Raw genomic sequence first — 20,950 nt, 5'->3', positions numbered from 1 at the left:
AGATATTCTAAAAATGATTGAATTTTCTTCCAAAAAGATTGTATATGTATACATGACCAAACTGCATTAAAAAATGTTTCAACCATATTACCACATCTAAAACACTAATATCCTTCACATTCAAATGTGTTTCTTGTAAAAAGGCACTATCAATTTTCATTTTCTTAATATACGCCAATACTCGCTTACAATTAATCGGACTATTTAATCCTCAAACATTAAATTTCGACATATCTACTTATTATTACTAAATACCAATAATATCTTTATATAAAAACTCAAATCAACGTATATAGGCCCTCCAATAATAAAAAAAGTCACAAATTAAAAACTAAGAAAAAAAGTAAAAAAATAAAATAAAAAAAAATATTTAAAAAATCTCCCCCCCCCCCCCCCAAAAGGTAGTAATCCCCTAAACAAAAATTTGGTGTGGATCACCCACCAGTGGCTGATGACTAGTAAAGAACTTAGTGCAAATCTCCCCCTCCCCAGCCAAACAATCAGTAACATCCAAGTATCATAATAACAAAAGAAAAAATAAAATTAAAAAATTCTTCTTTTCATCCAAAAGATTCCAATCTCGAAGATCCCATTTCGGAAGGAGGTGGACTCTTTCCATTCCCATTTTTCCCATTTCTGCCATTTCCAGAACTACCAAATTTTTCTTTAGGAGATAATGGTGGGCTACGTCTTTGTCCACTTATATCTGGCAATGAGTCAGCAAAAATCATTGCTTCACAATCAGTTTGAAATAACCAAAATTGATAGTCTCTGTAAAAGACCTTCAACACTGCAGGGTAACGAAAAGTAGACTTATAACCTTTACACCACAAAACTTCTTTAACTGGATTAAATCGACGACGACGTTGAATGACATCTTGACTCAAATCAGGATAAAAAAAGACTCTACTATTCTGAATCAATAATGGGGTTTGTCGTTGTCTCGCATTTTGTACTGCGTCGAAGTATTGCTTCTCTATCCAAATAACTCATACATCGAATTATTACCAGTCTCGGGGGTTGACCAGCTGAGGGTATTCTTCTTAAAGGTCTATGGGCTCTTTCCAGTGCCAATCCCCCAGAGAAAAATTCTTGCCCTAATATTTGCGGAATCCAGTCTTTAAAGAAACGAAGAGGGTTTTGTCCTTCTATACCTTCTGGAAAACCAACAATTTTCACATTATTCCTTCTGCTTTGATTTTCCAAATAATCTATTTTTCTTTCTAGCTCCTTCTCATGATCTCTTAATTCTATGACTGATTTTTCCACCTTCAACATTTTTTCTGTGTCACTTGTTTACAGTCCAAAAAAGCAGTCTGAAGTTTTTAAAATTCTTCATAAGATGCATCAACACGTGTCTTAACCATATTTTATTCTGAATTTATACCAGGATTCATTTGAACCATCTCATTCATTAGAGATGTCAACATGGGTTGAATAACTGCATTTAATTGCATACATTGTGAATCTGTAAATCTCAGCTCTGCTCTCTCTGACATGGTGGCAGAACAATGTATCTGCAGTTCCTGCTGCAATTCAACAAAAGGCATTTTAAAAGATTTACTGTGGGTCTGGACTCCTAGCGACGGCATCCCGACTTCTTCAGGGAGTCGCCGCTGGTCTCCCCCTGCATCTTGTTGTTTTCTCATCTGTTCACGAAGAAAAATTATTTCTTCAGATTGTAATGCTGCCTGATGCATTTCCTTTTCAGCTCCACAGGCGATCTTTGGGATTTAGGCAATGAAGAAATTGAGCCTGGGGCTGTTTCAAGTCGTCTAGGCCCCAGATCTTCAGTACTTCGAAAATGTATCTTCTTTTGAACTTGAGATTGTCTTTTTACCATTAGTGGCCATAATAATTCCTTAATACTTTAAACTAAAATTTAAAAAGTTTAAACTTGGAAACAAAGGGTTAAAAAACGGGTATTTAAAAGTCTGGCCAGAGAGGTCGAGATTGCACGTCTAGACTCTACGCCATCTTGCCACACCCCCTTATTAAATCAAGCTAATGAAAATATTTTAGTTGGGGGAGATTTTAATTGTGTCTTGGATCCTTTGTTGAATAGATCCCCAAAAAGTATAAAGAAATCAAAGATGGCAATACAAATTGGGGCCTTGATGAAGGATTTAAATTTGGTGGATATTTGGAGAAGGGTTAATCCTACAGAAAGGGATTTTTCTTTTTATTCGTCTCGACATGATTCATTTTCTAGAATAGATTTTTTTTTGTATCGGCACATTTACAAGGAAGGGTATCACAGGCAGAATATAAAAGCAGGGTGATATCAGATCATTCTTTATTATTTTTTTCTTATGTAACTTCTGAAGTGGTACGTTCATCTTATAGATGGAGATTTAACAATGTTCTTGAAAAAAAAGTTTGTTATCTTTGTTAAAGAACAGATTACTTTTTTTGTCTGAAAATGCTAATTCAGTAAAAAGTCATTTTGTGTTATGGGATGCGTTAAAACCTTATTTAAGAGGGCAGATTATTAGCTATACAACTAAAGTTAAGAAGCAGTATATGGCAGAAACTTTAGAATTAGAAAAGCAAATTAATGAATTGGAGAAGGAATTTCAGAAGGAAGTGACAGAAAATAAAAGTGCCTTTGACGAAATTAAATTGCATTATAATACGTTGCAGACTTATCAATTTGAATGTTTAATTAATCTATCTAAGCAGCGTTATTATGAGTTGGGAGAAAGGGCACATAAGGTACTTGCATGGCAGTTAAAGAAGGAACAGGTTTCATGTATTATTAATGCTGTAAAAAGAATTCAACAGTTACCTATAAACCTCAGGAAATTAATGACCAGTTTTATTCATTTTATAAAAAATTATATACTTCTGAGGGGAAACAGGATAGTGGTTCTATTGATTCTTATTTATATGAGTTAACGTTATCAGCATTAGAAGAGGAGGATGTTATGGATCTGGAAGCTCAGTTTACAGAATTAGAGATTAAGGTGGCTATGTTGGAAATGCCCAATGGGAAGTCACCAGGTGACGACGGGTTTTCAGTGGAATTTTATAACATTTTTTATGAAGATTTATCTTCGGTGTTTGAGGAGGTTTTACAACAAGTGACTGAACAGCATGAGTTACCAGAATCTTGCTCTAGTGCTTTAATTACTGTAATCCTGAAAAAAAAGAGATGCGTTGAAAGTGTCTTCGTATAGACCTATTTCTTTATTGAATGTTGATTATAAAATTATAGCAAAAGTGTTAGCAAATCGACTTGCTAAGTATTTACCTAAATTGATATATGTTGATCAAACAGGTTTCATTAAAAATAGAAATGCTTCAGATAATATTCTTATTGATTAGTTTGGTCAATGCATATCGACACCAGCCCAACAATCCAATGGTGGTTGCGCTTGATGCGGAAAAAGCCTTTGATAGGGTCGAATGGGATTTTTTTTATTTAAAGTATTGGAGAAGTTTAAATTTGGCCCTATTTTTATTGGTTGGGTTAAAGCTTTATATACGAACCCGAATGCTAGGGTGGTTACAAATGGTCAAGTTTCATCATCGTTTAAATTGATGCATTCAACTTGACAAGGTTGTCCATTGTCACTAGCTCTGTTTGCATTGGCTATTGAACCATTAGCTCAAATAATAAGGCAGAATGAACAGATAAGAGGGATGAGATTTATTGATGAAGAGTATAAGATTAATTTATTTGCAGATGATGTTTTGATATATTTAACAAACCCAGAACAATCATTGCCACATTTACAGGAATGTTTATTACAATATGGAACATTATCTGGGTATAAAGTTAACTGGGATTAGAGTGAAATTTTGCCAGTTGGAGGAGGAGATTATTCAGAGTATAAAGATATTATAAAACTGAAATGGTCTGATAAAATTAAATATTTAGGAATAATTGTAAATACTGAGTATCAATTTTTATACAAGTTAAATTATGTTCCATTATTAAAAAAGATTAAAGCAGTTTTAATTAAGTGGAAAGATCTTCCATTAACTTTAATCAGTCAAGTTAACTATTAAGATGAATATTTTTCCTCATATTCAATATTTATTTCAATCAATACAGTGTTCTCTTTCAAAGAGTTTCTTTCAGAATTTAAATAAAGTAAGGAGAGAATTTTTATGGAAAGGTAAACTACCAAGTGTAGCATTGTATAAATTTACTTGAAAGTATGCATGAGGTGGGCTTCAATTACGTCATTTTCAAAATTATTATGAGGCAGCCCAGTTGAAATTTATTAGTAGATTGATGGATTTGGACCAGCCCCCGAGTTGGGCTAAAGTTGAGATGGCTTGTATTTCTGAAGTCGAGGTGTATCAATTTATATTTCAATGAAATGTAAATTTGTTGAGGGAATATAATATGCCAATATTAAAACATTTATTAAAACTATAGATTTTTAAAAAATAAGATTTTACAATCAAAAGATAAATTGTCAATTTTAACTCCATTATATAATTATCAGCTTATTTCTTTTTCAATGTTTAATAGTCATTTAAAGAGTTGGGATTCTAAGGGTATAAAAACATTACAGGATTGTTTTGTAGAAGGACAGTTTCTTTCTTTCAATCAATTGAAAGAGCATTTTGATATTGCTGAAAATTCTTTATTTGTTTATTATCAACTTCGACCTTTGGTGAAAAATATGTATGGTAGAGAGATGATTTTACCTGTATTGACAGAATTAGAGACTTTGATTTCTTCTATACCAAAAAGGGGTTATATTTCTGTTATGTACCAAGTATCACAAGACAATATGGATAAGTTGGAATGGGAGAAGTATAAGCTTAAATGGGAAAATTATTTAGCTTTTGTTTTTCCTGAAGACTACTGGGCAGATATGTGTCATGACAGTGTTACTAGATTGACGAATGTGCGGTATGGAATGGTTAATTATAATTTTCTACATCAGTTGCATTTAACCCCAGAGAAATTGAAAAAATATGGTTTTAGTAATTCTGATTCTTGTTTTAGATGTGGTGTATGTACTGGAACTTTTTTACATGCTGTTTAGTCTTGTGTGCATGAACAACCATTCTGCGATGAAATTAAGTTAATTTTGGAAAAATTATATAATTTTAAGTTATCATTAGATCCATCTATTTTTTTAATGGGTTATAGGATTTCTTTAAGGGGATTAGGGTTGGATAAATTTCATATTGCATTTATATATTTTACATTGTTTGTCGCTCGAAAATGCGTAGAAAGTACATGGAAAGATAATATAATGATTAATATAATGCAATGGCATAATGAATTGAAAGCTTGTATTGTTATGGAAAAAAATTACATATAATCTGCATGACAATTATTCTTTTTTTGTTAAAAAGTGGTTACCATATTTGGAATATATGCATTTAGATATATTTTGATTTATTATATACTTTTAGTTTCTGTTTATATATTTTTAGCTCTCCTTAAGAGAGCTGGCTGATGGGGTGGGAGGGGATTTGATTTTTTTTATATATTCTTTTTTTTTTAATATATATTTATAACATTTTTTTCATGGAATGTATTTTGTATTACTATTAATGATTCTTCCAATAAATAAAGTTTAAAAAAAAGGAAACGCCAATCGATATAGGATTCTGGTTCACAAACATTAAAGCCCTAATTTAGCTACACTTGTAGCAAGATGTAAAATACAGTCCACCTGAAATTTGAAAGACTAATTACTTTCACTTTCTTCAACAGCATTAGCACAGTCTTGCAAAAAAGTTACACACAAAAGGTTAGATGTAGCAATTGGGGTGTGGCAAGGTGAGTGATTATGGATATACAGAAAGTTGAAAAAATGTTACTTAAAATGGTTTCTATAAAAGTATTATTATACAATTGTAGATAAAATGTTCTTCACACAAAATATTTAGTTGAGAGTAGTTTAAAATTGTTTGACCACTGATGAAATTACTTTCAATAATTACAAACTATTCCAGCGATTGTTTAATACATTGCACATACCCCCATGTACCCATAGGAACGTGTGCCTGCTGCAGTACTTGGTATTTTTGCAGTCATCTAGAAAGGAATTGTTAAAAAACACTTAGCAACCACAGGTTTCAAATATTACACATTGATAAGATTTTATTTATAAATTCCTTTAATTTCTTTAAAGAAAAAATGATAGCACAGATACGTTAAGAGCAATGAAGACATGTCAACAATATGACAAGAAGCAAGCAATTTTAAATATCAACAAATACAGTATATGTAAAGACTCTATACAAAAGGAGTTACCATGGCTATGTTTTAAATAACTCAGTTGGCAATATATAGCCAAACATGAGTGAGAAAAAGCCTTTGGTGGCTAATTAATATACTATGTTCTATTGGAAGGAAGTAACAAGAATAAATTGGAAACAGACATTCAAGGGTGAAAGCACAGAAGTAATGTAGAGGAAGTTTAGGAACCACTTATGCAGGGTTCAAGTTTGTCCCACTGGGTCACGGAAAAGATGGTAGGAAAATGGAACCATGGCTGACGATACAAGTCAGGCAACTAGTCAAGAGGAAGAAGAAATCACACATTAGATATAGGAAGCAGTAAACAGGAAGGGCTCATGAAAAGTACTGTATATTTTGGCGTACAAGTGAACCCTCCCCCCCAGCTTCATTTTAATGGTTTTATGGTATATCCGGCGTACAAGTCAAGCCAAATTTTCAGGATGCCTGAATTGGCCTGTTGACCAGTGTATACATTGACCCCCAACGATCACATGGATTGATCTGCTGGGCATAGGCTAGAGGTGACTGCTGTCATGGAGGGTCCATCATAACAACGCAACTCACGACAAAAATTTGCAGTGAATTTTAAGTTGAAAGTGATAGAAATGGCCAAGAAAACTAACACTGAGCTGCTGCGAGGAAATTGGATGTAGATGAGAAGTTGGTAAGAGATTGGAGGAAGAAAGAAGAGACTTTAACAAAAATACCAAAAAGACAATGTTCTTTGAGAAAAGGAATCACTCATTGGCTAGAGTTGGAAAATCAAGTTGCAGAATGGGTTGTGAACAGAGTCAAGATTGCTACATAGTCACCTGAAATAAAATAAGAACATTTGCACTGAAGTAGGCAAAGTCGCAACCAAACGTCAAAAATCTGGTATTATGCCAAAAAAAAAATCAAAAATTGCACAATAACTACCAAAGGATCTTGATCATAAAGTTGTCTTTCTTCTTTGGCTTGGCTTCGCGGACGAAGATTTATGGAGGGGGTAAAATATCCACGTCAGCTGCAGGCTCGTTTGTGGCTGACAAGTCCCGTAAGTTTTCACCAATTATACGTAATTGGCAGAAGCACAAGTTTACGTTGGCAAATATCAGAAACATAGATGAAACCCCCATTAATTTTGACATGATAGGCAAAAGTGGAATGGAAAGGTGTTAAAACTGTGCAAACCCGAAGTACAGGCCATGAAAGGACCAGGTTTACCATGATGATATCGTGCTTGTCCGTCAGGATGAAGTTAAGGCCCACGGTAATCTTCAAATGCAAAATTAAACACAAAATAAAATTCCCTGCGGGTACTTTTGCACATTTTCATGTTAAAGGATGGATGGATGAAAATGGTGTAAAACTATTGATAAACAATGTGTGGAACAGGCGGTCAGGTGCTTTACGCAAAGAATGGAGTTTGCTGGTCTGGAATACGTTTTGTAGCCACTTAACTGAGAAGACTTCTCGGGTGGTACAAGACATGCAAAGACCATGTACCTGAGGAATGGAATACATGGATGTCGAGTGTAAAAAAAGTCATTTTCAAAAGGTGGGTCAATGCATGCTGCTTTGCAACTTTGTGCTCAAGACATGGGACAAAGTTAGAGCCTGTGATAAAATCGTTTAAAAAGTATTATGCAATTGATGCCACAGAAGATGATTTATTCTCGGACACTGACAACGAACCTGAAGTTGCCTCATCAGATACAGGCTGGGACCCATATGATAACAGTTTAAACAGTGAGAGTATGGAAGTGCTTGCCACCATCTTTGCCTCAGACAATGATAGCAAGAGTGATTTTGAAGGGTTCTAAATGTGTCATTTTTAGATGATGATATTGATTTAAAAGTTCTAATTATGTTGTTTTTTTAAATAAAAATCTCAATGAAAATCTATCGCAGTCGGATTTTTTTTGTTTTTCAAGGGTCAACTTAGCATGTTGGCATGGATTGGATATTAAGCTGAATTTAAAATCTCAAAAGTATATCTGGCGTACAAGTCGACCCCCTATTTTTGAGAGTTTTTCTGGGTTTCACAACTCGACTTATACACCAAAATATACAGTAGCCACAAAGGAGCTTAAGAAAGGACGTAGGAGTCCTTGAAGGGGGCACGAGAAGGCCTTGGCAAGAATGAAAGTGGGGCCGCTAAAGGATAAAGGAGGCAACGTACCTGGAGGCAGAGGAGGTTGGGGAGGTCCTAAATGAATACCTTCCATCAATATTCACAAGAGAAAAGGATCTTAATCACAGTGAGGTTGAAAGTGAACAGGTCTACCTGCAGGACAATGTGGAGATTAAGGAAGAGGAAGTGTTGGATCTTCTTAAAAACATCAAGATTGATAAGTCCCCAGGGCTGGACACTATATATCCCAGGCAGGGAAATGCGAGAAGAGATAGCTGGGGCAATAGCTATGATCTTTGGCTGCAAGAGAGGTGTCGGAAGATTGGAGAACGGCAAATGCAGTCCCTTTGTTTAAAAAAGGTAACAGGGAATTATAGACCGGTGAGTCTTACATCAGTGGTGTGCAAATTAATGGAGAGGATTCTTAAGGATAGGATCGATAAGCATTTGGCGAAGTACAGTCTACTCAAGAATAGTCAGCATGGCTTTGTGAAGGGAAGGTTGTGCCTCACGAGTCTAATTGAGTTTTTTTAAGGTCAAATAAATTGATGAAGGTAGGGGGTAGATGTGGTCTACATGGATTTTAGCAAGGAATTTGACAAAGTACCCCACAAGAGGCTCATCCAGAAAGTCATGAGGCATGGGATCAGTGAAACTTTGGCTGTGTGGGTAAAAAATTGGCTTGTAGGAAGAAAGCAGAGAGTAAAAGTGGAAGAAAAGTATTCTGCCTGGAGGTTAGTAACTAGTGGAGTGCTGCAAGGATCTATTCTGGGACCCCTGCTCTTTGAGAATTTTATAAATGACCTGGATTAAGAGGTGGACGAATGAGTCAGAAAGGTTGGAGGAGTTGTGGATGGACCTGAAGGTTTCTGAAGGTTACAAGAGGACATAGACAGGATGCCGAGTTGGGCAGAAAAGTGGCAGATGGAGTTCATTCCAGCTAAGTGTGAGGTGATGCATTTTAGAAGGGCAAACCAGAAAGTCAGTTACTGAGTGTGGATAATCAGAGGGACCTTGAGGTTCAAATCCATACATCCCTCAAGGTCGCCACATGGGTTGATATCATACTTAAGGCCTATGGAATGCTGGACTTCATTAAAAGGGGGATTGAATTCAGGAGTAGGGAGGCAACTGTACAAATCTCTGGTGAGACCACACTTAAGAATATTGTATTCAGTTCGAGACACCACATTATAGGAAGGATTTGAAGCTATGAAGAGGGTGCAGAGGAAATTTACCAGAATGTTGCCTGGATTGGGAAACCAGACCTACGAGGCAAGGTTAGGAGAACTGAGAATTTTCTCTTTGGAGTGTAGAAGGATGAGTGGAGATTTGAAAGAGGGCTACAAGATTATGAAAGGCATAGATAGGGTGGACAGCTAGCACTTGTTTCGCAGGGCTGGATCAGCAAACACCAGATGACATATGTTCAAAGTTAGAAGTAAATCACAAAATTCTGTAGACACTGTGGTTGAAGTAAAAACACAAAATGTTGGAAAAGCTCAGCAGGCCAAACAGTGTCCTTTATGTAGCAAAGGCAAAGATACATACCCAACGTTTCAAGATTGAGCCCTTCCTCAAAGTATGAGAAAATGCCAGCAAGCATCCAAACTGAAGTGGGGAGGTGGGGGGGGAAGGGGGGTGGCAAAGGCAGGAGATGAAAGGAGGGAAGGGAGGGGGGGGATGGTTGGGCTGGGTGGGTGAAAGAACTGGAAAGAAATGAAAGGGGGAAAGAAAAGGCAAACAGGTTTAATGGAAAGCAGCAAAGTCAATGTTCGTGCCATGTGGCTGGAGAGTGCCCAGATGGAAAATAAGGTGTTGTTCCTTCAATCTGCGGGAGGAGCAGTACACAAGGCCATGGACAGACATGAGAGCACAGGAGTGTGACCCACTGGCCACTGGGAGGTTGCTGTGGCTGCAAACAGAGAGGAGGACTGAGCGAAGCGATCTCCCTGTCTGCGACTGGTTTCTCTGATGTAGAGAATGCCACAAAGGCTGCACTGGATGCAGTAAACAAGTCTTCTGGATGTTCAAGTAAAGTGTTGCTTCACGTGAAAGGCCTGTTTGGGGCCACGGACCATGGTGAGGGAGGAGGTGTGGGCGCAAGTGTTGCACCTCCTGTGGGCACAGGGGTAGATGCCAGGGGTGCAATGAATGGGGAAGGATGAGTGCATGAGGGAACCATGAGGGAGTGGTTCCTGCAGAAGGCTGAGAAGGGAGGAAATGGAAAAATGTGTCTGGTGGTGGGATCATGTAGTAAATGCCAGAAATTCCAGCAGATAATCTGTTGAATGCGGAGGTGAGTACGATGGTAGGTGAGGATGAGGGGGCAGAGGGGCCCAGGCTAGATGAGTGGTAAGTTGAGGAGATGTGGGTGAGGGCGGGGTTGATCGTGGTAAAAGGGAAGCCACACTTGTGGAAGGAGACAGACATTTCAGAAGATCTGGACTGGAAGACCTCATCTTGGGAATAGATGTAGTGGAGACGGGGAAATTAAGAGAAGGAGATAAGAATCCTTGCAGGGGACAGGCTGTGAGGGAGTCCAGGTTATTGTGAGAGTTGGAGAGTTTGTAGTATATTTCAATGGAAAGCTGGTTTCCCAAGATGAAAACAGAGAGATCCAGGAAGGGGAGAGTGTTATCAGAGATGGATCAGAGTTTGAGATCAGGTGGAAGATGGATGCGAAGTGGATGAAGTGGACATGCTCATTGCAGGTGCATGAGGCAGTCCCGATGTAGTTGTCGATATACCAGAACAAGAGTTTTTTTTTTGGGGGGGTAGGGTCTTACCTGTGTAGGCTTGTAGCATGGATTGCTCCACAAAAGTCTATAAACAGCCAGGCATAGCTGGGACCCATGCAGGTACCCATGGGTACTCATTTGATTTGGAGTAAGTGAGATGAGTTGAAGGAGAAGTTATTTAGAGTGAGGACAAGTAGTGAGATCAAGTTCTGCCAGATGGAGGAGGGTGGTGGTAGAGGGTGACTGGTTGGGTCTTTAGTCCAGGAGAAGTGAAGTGCTTTCAGACCTTCTGTGTGGGAGAGAGAGGTATAAAGGGATTGGACATCCATCGTGAAGATGAGGCAATCCAGTTCGGGAATCTGAAATCCTTGAGGAGATGGAGGGCATGTGAGGTGTTGCGGATGTAGGTGGGAAGGGATTGGACCAGCAGGAGAAAGGATCAAGTCAAGGTAGTATGAAACTAGTTCGGTGGAGCAAGCAGAAACATTGGGTCTACTCAGATGCTTGGGTTTGTGTATCTTGGTTAAGAGATAGAAATGGGAAGTGCAGGGGTGGGAGAGAATGAGGTTAGTAGCTATGGAAGGGAGGTGACCAGAGATGATGAGATTGGAGATGGTTTTGGAGATAGTGGGTTGATGTGTGGTGGTGGGGACCTGTAGGAGGAATTGATAGGAGGAGGTGCCTGAGAGCTGTCGACTGGCCTCATTAAGATAGAAGTCAGTGCGCCAGACCAAAAGTGCACCATCCTTGTCTGCGGGTTCAATGGTGAGGTTGGGATTGTTGAGGAGAGAGCAGAGAGCAGAGCGCTCTGAGGAGCTGAAGTTGGAATACAAGAGGAAGGTGGTAAAGTTGAGACAGTTGATGTCTTGGTAGCAGTTAGAAATAAAAAGATCCAGAGCAAGCATCAGACAGCCGGCCAAGATGAAGTGTCCAGGAAGAGAAAGGCTTGAAGTGGGAGAAAGGGTTTTGGGTGGGGTGTGGAGAGTCTGGTCATGGGAGTGGGCCCAGAGGCTGAGGCAGCAGAAGACGACTTCAGCATCACAACATGGGTGGAACTCATTGAGGTGTGGGCGGAGAGGGACTAAGGTGAGGCTTCTACAGAGGACCAGGTGTTCCATCTCAGGGAGGGGAAGGTCAGAGGCGATATTAAAAACAAAGAAGGGGTTACAGTGGGTATGGTGTTGTGGAGGGTGTTGGGGGGTGGGGGAAATGGTCAGAGGGGTGGGGGAGGTCAGGGCAAGGGAGAGGAGGGTAGAGGGAGCTGCCAGAGAGGAGGGGGGAAATGAGGTCTGAAGGTTGGGTGGTAAGGGAGATGGAAGTGGAGTAGGGAGAGGTGTAGGAGGATAGAGAAGGAGTAGTGAGGGGGAATAAGTATGTGGGATCCAGTAGCGAGTTCAGGTCTCCGATAACAGTCTATGTCGGGAGCCATGTAGTGTGAGTCAGTGAGGGAGGCTCCAGCATCTTCTTCTGCAGGTCCAGCACTGGAGTCGACAGTCGAGGCGTCAGGAGCTCCAGTGAGAAGGGGGTTTGGAACTCTGTGAGATATGCAGCCAGGGTTTGTGTTCCGGTGAGAGGCCATGGTGTTGGGAGTACTGTCATATCATTAGCCGGATCCTGGGTGGGAGTGGGCAGCCGTGGCGTAGGGAGCTCCATGGGGTCCATGGTCGGTGTCGTTGTTCCGGTGAGGGCCATGGCATTGAGAGCTCCATCAGGTAGGCAGCCAAGGCCAGGGCTCGGGTCAGCAGCCGTGTCATTTGGAGCTCTGGTGAATCGACAGCCAGGGCCTGGGTAGGAGTGGGCGGCTGTGCCCTAGGGAGCTCTGTGGGGTCAGTGTGTTCCGATCAGCGGTCGTGGCATAGTTTATTTTTGTGGATACCTTGTCTGGATGGTGGTGGAAGCTGAAATATTGGGGGCATTTAAGAGACTCTTACATGACATGATGAAAGAAAAAAAAAGAGGTTTATGAGGTAGGGAGGGTTTGGTACTTTTTTAAATAAAGGAACGTTATATGGGATGGCACAACATCGCGGGCTGAAGGGCCTATACTGTTCTATAAAATACAACCGATTACAGAAAGAAAATGCACAAACTCCACAGGGACAACATTGGAGGTTAGGATTGTTAATGGGTCACTATGTAGCAGCAGCTCCAGTAGGTCTGCCACCATCACAACATTTGTTATTTAAGGAAATTCTGATGTTCATTACTGCAACAAAGAAAAAATGGTGAGCTCTTTCTCATGGCCAAAACACAAGCTTGTCTAAAATAGAAATTGCTAGAAATTTTCAGCAGGTTAGACCACATAAGTGGGAAGAGAAAAAGAGCTAACATTTCAGGTTGAAGATCTTTCATCAGTTCTGCATATGCAGTTTATATTTTCATTTCAGTTGGACTACTGTTTTAGAGGATTATTGGAAGTGAGCTGGTTCAATGGTATACCTGGGAAAAAAAAAATTAAAATGAAAAGAGAGTTGTACACAACTGAAGAACTTAATCACCATGTAAACCCATTGTAACACTTACAGATGGTCTTCTTCCATGACTTGTCCTCAAAGCTTGCTGGAAAGCTTCATCATTCTCAAGTTCCTATACACAAAGAGATTTTTTTTTAATTTCTAGACTATTAAACTGGCAATCATGTTGTTGAGAAAATTCCTTTTCCCAGCACACAAAAGCATTGTACTATGGAAAAGAATTTCTAGATCAGTTTTATTTAAGTGTTTCAATTACAAATCAGAATGAAAATGCAATTATCTTGTGTCTGCCTGTCCCGCATCAGACTTGTCAGCCACAATCGAGCCTGCAGCTGACGTGGACTTTTACCCCCTCCATAAATCTTCGTCCGCGAAGCCAAGCCAAAGAAGAAAAGAAAGAAGAAATATTTAAAATGCTCATTTTAGTCCAGAAAAAAAGTGTAAATGGCAAGAACCACTTGCCAGCATTTAGAAAACAGATTGTTGTGGCAAATTAAAAAGTAACACTCAAAGGCAGCGGCGCAAGTGGGAGGCTTTCAAATTCCTGGGGCACTGGAACTAGTACTATGGGGAGGTGGGATCAGTACAAACCAGTCTACACATGGTCAACACTGGGATCACTGTCCTAGCAGGATTGTTGCTCATGCTGTAATGGATAAATATTGGGAGAATTTGATAAGATTAGAGTGGGTTACATACATACACACATTTTAAAACAGATCTTATTTGAAATATTGAAGAATTCATATTCAGTGAACTTTACAGAAACAATGGAGAATGCTAAGCACATTTCACAAGTATGTGCTAATTGAAATGACATCATGAAATGAAAAGACAAACTGGCTGTTTACAAGTACCTACAGAGTGCTCACAGAAAGGCCACGCCCAGGTTTTGTTTATCTAAGACAACAGATGGGAGCAGAAGGATAACTCCTGTGGTTTGCTGAAGAAGGTGGGTGTTTTTGCAAGTGAGAGAGTCACATGGGCTTTCTGGCAGTCTCAGTTGGAGAGAGAAGAAAAGCTCAACAAGCTCTCTCAGCTAGTGTGTGTGTATGTGACACTGAAAGAGACTGAACAGGACCGGCTGAAACAAGGCAGGAAAAGCTGTTGGGAAACAGAAAGTTCCAGAGTGACAGATGGCTGAAAGTGCTATCTGTCTGATGTTTCTCTTGGAATAAGTGGAACAGAAAGGAATTCTGTGGTAGCATGAAAGAAAGAAGTTATCATCTGGAGAACCCTGATGGGGCAAGTTTCATCAGCAAGACATTGAGGTGACTAATGCTGGTACCTCAGTTGTGGAAATCCTGGAACAACAGATCTCTCTCTGCAAATCCTACAAGAACCTTCCTGAGCAGTAAACATTTACCTTTCGAGCACCAAAACCTGGTGAACTTTATACATGTTAAATTCTGTGCACAGTATAAGAATTGCCTCCAACCAGAGAACTTGGAAGAAGAAGTGAGATTGTACTGTGAACCAAAGAACTTTTCTTAAATTTACACACACATTACATACACGTGCACTTAGAATTAGAATGGAGTTAAGGTTAGTTAAGTTAATAGAGACAAGTTAAAGTTTGATTCTGTTTTCTTGTTTAAAGTTAATTAAAAATAACTTTTGTTTAAATAACCATTTGTCGTGGTGAATATCTATTGCTTTGGGCTCGTAACAATGCTATTGGGGAGAGTTTAAACTAATATGGTAGGGGAATGGGAATCCAGGCAGAAAGATAGAGGGAAGTAGTGCAAAGACTTCATCAAAAGTTATAAAAGAGAAAAGTAAGAGTGAAGTGCTGAAAAGTCAAATGCAAAAGACACTAATGTTACTTGATTTTAAAAGAACAATGAGTGTAAGAGCATTTATCTGAATGGTTGTAGTATTCCAAAGTCCTTGAACTTGTGACACAAATTCTGAATCAGAATTTATTGTCATGAACATATCACAAAATTAGATGTTTTGCAGCAGAATCACAGTGCAAACATTTATATAAACTACCTTACAAAATAAATAAGAGTGCAAGAAAAGGACAAAGTAAAGCAATGTCTGTGGTTCATTGTTCCTTTAGGAATCTGACGACAGAGGGGAAGAAGGTGTCCTTATGCCGCTGAGTGCTGATCTTCAAACTCCTGTACCTCTTTCATGATGGTCAAAGAGAAAAAGTGGTGGAGGGTCCTTGAGAATAGAAGCTGCTTTCTTGAGACACTGCCTCTTGCAGATATCCTCAATGGAGTGAAGACTGGTGCCCCTGATGTCACAGGCAGTTAACCACACTCTGGAGTATTTTTCTTGTCCTAAGCATTGGCACTTCCATAGTAGACAGCAATCCAGCCAACCAGAATGCTCTCTACTATACACCTGTAGAAGATTCCAAGAGTCTTCGGTGACATACAGAATCTTCTCAAACTCATGACAAAGAATAGATGTGGGCAAGCCTTCTTTGTTGTTTTTGTGGTAGCATTACAGGTCCAAAATTGCTATAAATTATATTTAAAAAATAAAAAGAGTAACTAAGTAAAAGAAGGCATCAAACTAGAAGCTTGTATGCACAAAGTTAGCAAGAGTAGTGGGAAACTGAAAGATTGCAAAAACTTTACAAAGCAACAAAGAACAATGAAACAAGCAATAAAGAAAGGGAGACAGAGTTTGATAGGTTCTAGATTAGTAAGGGCATCAAAGGTTATGGGAGAAGACAGCAAAATGGGATTGTAGTGTGGAAAGTGGATGGTCATGTGACCTCTGTATCTGGAATCTGGTGGGAGTGTGGATTGTGGAGGGTCATGTGGAACCTAGTCAGATGTCACATCACCTTCTTATCAAGGTTGGACTCTGCCCACCCATTGGTGCACACCTGAATATTGGCCCTTTTAATTACCTGATTATCTGAGCCATATCCTCCAGCTTCATAAAGTCCATAAGTGCAGTAGCTCTTCCTCTCTTCACTCTTCAGTCTGGAGATTAACCCTGCTCCTCACCAGGTCATGAACTGTGGACAATGCTGGAGGAGTCATTGTCAGGTGTGCACTACACACGGATTGGGGCTGTGAGATAGCATTGAAGCCATGCCCACGTTAGACAAGGAACGTCGAGTAGTATATTGAAATCCTTGGTTGTTATAAGTTTGTACACAGTTACTACCATCAGTAATGTTAAGTCCAATGTCACTAGGTTGCACTGGGCTTGTAAGTCTGTACACCTTTATTAGTATTGATAGTGTTAAGCCCAATGTGACTGGTGGTGTACTGTGTTTGTATGAGTGTAAGCAGTTGCTATGAGACAAGATTGAGTTGCCTGGGACTAAAATTCAAAATAAAGGTGATCTTATAGAAACATAAAATTATGAAAGGGATAGACAATCTAGAGGAAAGAAAGTTGTTTCCATTAGTAGGTGAGACTACAAGAAGGGAATATACAGCATCAAAATTTGGGGGATTTAGATTTAGGACGATGAGGAAGAACTGGCTTTCTCAGAGTAGAGAATCTGTGGAATTCTCTGCCAAAGGAAGGAGTAAAGGCTGTCTCATTAAATATATTTAAGATAAATTTTTTGCATTGGACAAGAATTAAAAGTTATGGGGAAAAGGCAGGTAGGTGGAGCTGAGTTCACTGCCAGTTCAGGCAACACCTGCTCTTATTTTTTAAGTTTCCTTTGATTTTGATGAATTATCTGCTCAGCCACCTGATACAAGTGCGGACACCATAGTGGGAACTTCGGGAACAAGACTAGAAGTAGGTTCATCCTTAAGGTTATTGTATTATAATTGCATGCCTTAATGGTGTCAAATTTGCAAGTTTTCAGCTAATAGTTGTTAAAATGTTGCAATGCATTTTGGCCCTTATCAATATTGCCTTTCACAGTATTGTATACTTCAAGCATAGACTTTGACATAGTTCGATCAAAACAAGCAGACTTATCAAATGCAGATAAAAATGATATCATATAGTCATACCTCTGTATCATATGTTGGGTTATAGTCATTGTATCCTGAATACAAATCCTCTTCATCTAGTGCTGCCAAATGTACATGCTCCATTATTTCACCCTGTGAAACTAACACAAATAGAATTAAATTCATCATTGGAACCAATGGAATTTGTTCCTGCAGATTAAGCTCTTCATTACAATATAGAGGAATAATGACCATTTCTGATTTTACTTAGTCTCATTAACTTAAAAAAAAAACCCCAGCATTTGACGAGGTAAAGAGACAACTGCAATCTACAAACTTTAAATATTCAATGATTTATCCAGCAATGCTGAGAGTGAATGTCTCAGAAGGTAATTGACAAATTTTCAAGAATAAAGAAGTGGAAGGATTTTTAAGAAAGTTATGACAAGATTAAAGTCGCCAGCTGAAAGGTCTGAAAAGACTATTTCAAAATGGGACTAACTGAAAGACATCTTTTCTGACTTCTATGAATAGTACTTTCACTGTTAAAAGGGGGGGAAAAAAAAGATTGCTTTATATGGAGAGCTCTGAAAAGACAAAAAGATGGTAAGGAAACCAGCAAAGTGGGAATTCCAATTTGGGGAGGAAGATGGCACCAGAAGAGGAGCAATTTTAAAAGATGGTGCCAAAGGGAAGGTTTCTTCAGAAGAAGAACCCATGTACTTTGTCAATGGCACCATCAGAGCTAGGGGTGTGTGTACTTTTTAAAGGGGAAATGAATTTTAATAGGGAAATGCTATGACCATATTTAGAAAATTGGGATGATAAAATTGTTATACAATATTTTTGTGGATATAACACTATTTATTAGTCTAATATTTATCCCATTAATGGGTTTGTGAAGAAATTAAAGTGGATATAATCTTTTTGCAGGAAACACACCTTACCAAATTGGAACATGATAAATTAAAAAGAGGATGGGTCTTCCTTTGCTTCAAACATAAGAGGAGTGGCTATTCTAATTAATAAAAGTACACCAGTGTTAATAAAAAATACCTTGATTGATCAAACCGGAAGGCATATAATGGCACACTGTAAAATTTATGGAGAAGCATGGAGATTTATGAATATTTATGACCTGAATTATGACAATGAAACTTTTATAAAGAACATCTTTTTTAAAACAAAAAGCAGAGGGAAGACAAAATATACAAGTTGGAGGTGACTTTAATTTCTGCTTGGACCCAATACTAGTTAAATCAGCAAGAACAATAACAAGGGCAAAAGCAGTAAAAACCACAATATCATATGAAAGATCTACATCTTTCGATGTATGGAGGCAATTAAATCCCACAGAGAGATTACTCTTTTTACTCAAGGGTGCACAACTCTCATACAAGGATTGATTTGTTTTTAAATGTCTGCCTAGTTAAAAAGTAGAGTGATAAAAACAGAATATCTAGCAAGGCTTCTATCAGACCATTGTCCATTAATATTAACTATAGCAACAATGGAAAAGCAAGAGAATGTATATAGATGACATCTCAATACTACATTGCTTAAAAGAACAGACTACTGCAAATTTATAAAGAGATGGAAATATTTTGTGAAACAAATCTGCCATCTACTTATAATAGTTTTCTGATATTGGACACACTTAAAGCATATTTAAGGGGACAAATTATATCCTATATGAAGAATCGTAAGAGGGAACATATGGCAGAAGTAAACAGTTTGGTAAAGGATATTAATATCAAAGAACAGGACTACAAGAACGATACAGATTACTAGAGAATAAAAAGCTAAAACATAATACAATACAAACATATAAAAGACAGATAAAGCTATATAAAAAAACTAAACAACAATACTATGAGTTTGGTGAACAGATGCACAAAGTTTCAGCTTGGCAGATTAAAACAGACGAGTCATCAACAATGATGAATGCTATAAAAACACAAAAATACACTCTAGTACTGTGTTCTCCACCTTTTTCTTTCCACTCACATACCACTAAGTAATCCCTATGCCATCGATGCTCTGTGATTAGCAAGGGATTGCTTAAGGTGGTATGTGAGTGGGAAGGGAAGGTTGAGAATCACTGATCTAGATCAAATTGTTACTGAAATATTTTGCTTGAGAAAAATTGTCATTGGCCCATTTCCTTTGGAATTATGCACATAACGAGTCAATTAGGTACGATTAAAACAATGGTTTTCAAACTTTTTCTTTCCACCCACATACCACTTTAAGCAATCCCTTACTAATCACAGAGCACCATCACACAGGGAATACTTAAAGTGGTATGTGGGTGGAAAGAAAAATGTTGAGAAGCACTGGTCTAGTAATATAAGCAAAAAGAAATTAATGACACTTTTACACAATATTACATGATACTATACAAATCAGAATTACTAGGAGATGAGAACAAAATGGAAGAATTTTTGCTGAATGTCGAACTTCCAAGGCTGGAAGAGAGAGAAAGGATAGAATAAGATACTCCCTTCACAAGGGAAGAAATCAAAAAGGCCTTGGGCACCCTACAGGCTAATAAATCACTGGGAGAGGATGGATTTCCACTTGAGTTTTATAGATAACTCAAAGAATTATTAATGCCCCTTTTAATGGATGTCCTGGACCAAGCTATGGACACATACACGCTCCTAGAGTCATTCTCAACCACGATTATTACATTACTACAAAAAAAAACTGTGTCATACTGACTAATATCCCTGTTAAATGCAAATTATAAGATACTAGCAAAAGCAATGGCTAATAGGTTAGAACAATATTTGCCAAAACTGGTACATGCGGAACAAGCAGGATTTGTTAAAGGAAGGCATTACTCAAATAGTCCAGGAAGATTATTTAACATAATACACATGGCTAAATCTGAATGAAATCTAAGTATTACAGTCTCCCTAGATGCAGAAAAAGCATTTGACCATTTGGAATGGCCCTTTTTATTTAAAGACACTGTAAAAAAATTGGTTATTGGCAGAACATTTATAAATTGGATAAAAACTTTATACTATAAACCACAAGTTAAAATAATAACAAATAATCAGATGTCAGCAGTGTTCCCCTTGAGTAGATCGAGTAGACAGGGATATCCTCTGTCCCCAGCACTTTTTATTTTAGCAATTGAACCACTGGCAGAGATAATGAGAAGGGATTCAGATATAAAGGGCTTCAAAGTTGGGCAAGAAGAACACAAAAATTCGCCAATGATGTGCTATTGTACCTATCAAAGCTGACTAAATCTTTGGAAAAATTACAAGTAACAGTAGAAAAATATGGAAAGATATCAGGCTACAAAATAAATATAGATAAAAGTGAGATAATGCTATTCACAAATTTTGAATATGAAAGATACCAAAATGGAAGTAAATTTAAATGGAAGATGGATGGAATAAAATATTTTAGAATAGCAACTGACAATAACTTGCAAAATCTGTACAAACTAAATTATGTTCCTCTTCTTGGGAAGATAGAAGGAGACCAACAGAAAT

At 38.2% G+C, this 20,950-nt stretch overlaps 1 protein-coding gene and 1 long non-coding RNA gene across 7 annotated transcripts in view; both read right to left on the bottom strand.

Annotated features, from left to right (window-relative positions):
• Positions 1 to 20,950, bottom strand: part of ift88 (intraflagellar transport 88 homolog) — a 138,194-nt gene that overhangs the window by 104,045 nt on the left and 13,199 nt on the right. For 3 of the 6 annotated variants that reach the window (XM_069891355.1, XM_069891353.1, XM_069891356.1), the window contains exons 2-4: positions 17,499 to 17,599; positions 13,601 to 13,663; positions 5,957 to 6,013 (exon numbers count right to left, since the gene is read on the bottom strand). In XM_069891355.1, coding sequence (XP_069747456.1) covers positions 5,957 to 6,013; positions 13,601 to 13,663; positions 17,499 to 17,582 — 204 coding nt within the window. In that variant the 5' untranslated portion in view covers positions 17,583 to 17,599. The remainder of the gene's footprint in view (positions 1 to 5,956; positions 6,014 to 13,600; positions 13,664 to 17,498; positions 17,600 to 20,950) is intronic. The other 3 variants (XM_069891357.1, XM_069891352.1, XM_069891358.1) reach the window with 1 other exon arrangement.
• Positions 13,183 to 13,505, bottom strand: LOC138739404 (uncharacterized). Its single transcript, XR_011342219.1, has 2 exons — positions 13,407 to 13,505; positions 13,183 to 13,283 (listed from the first exon to the last, which is right to left on the bottom strand). It is a non-coding gene; the product is annotated as an uncharacterized lncRNA (long non-coding RNA).

The sequence above is a fragment of the Narcine bancroftii genome, chromosome 7 (genome assembly GCF_036971445.1).
Source record: "Narcine bancroftii isolate sNarBan1 chromosome 7, sNarBan1.hap1, whole genome shotgun sequence".
Taxonomy (NCBI): Eukaryota; Metazoa; Chordata; class Chondrichthyes; order Torpediniformes; family Narcinidae; genus Narcine; species Narcine bancroftii.
This window is presented reverse-complemented; position numbering and strand designations above follow the sequence as displayed.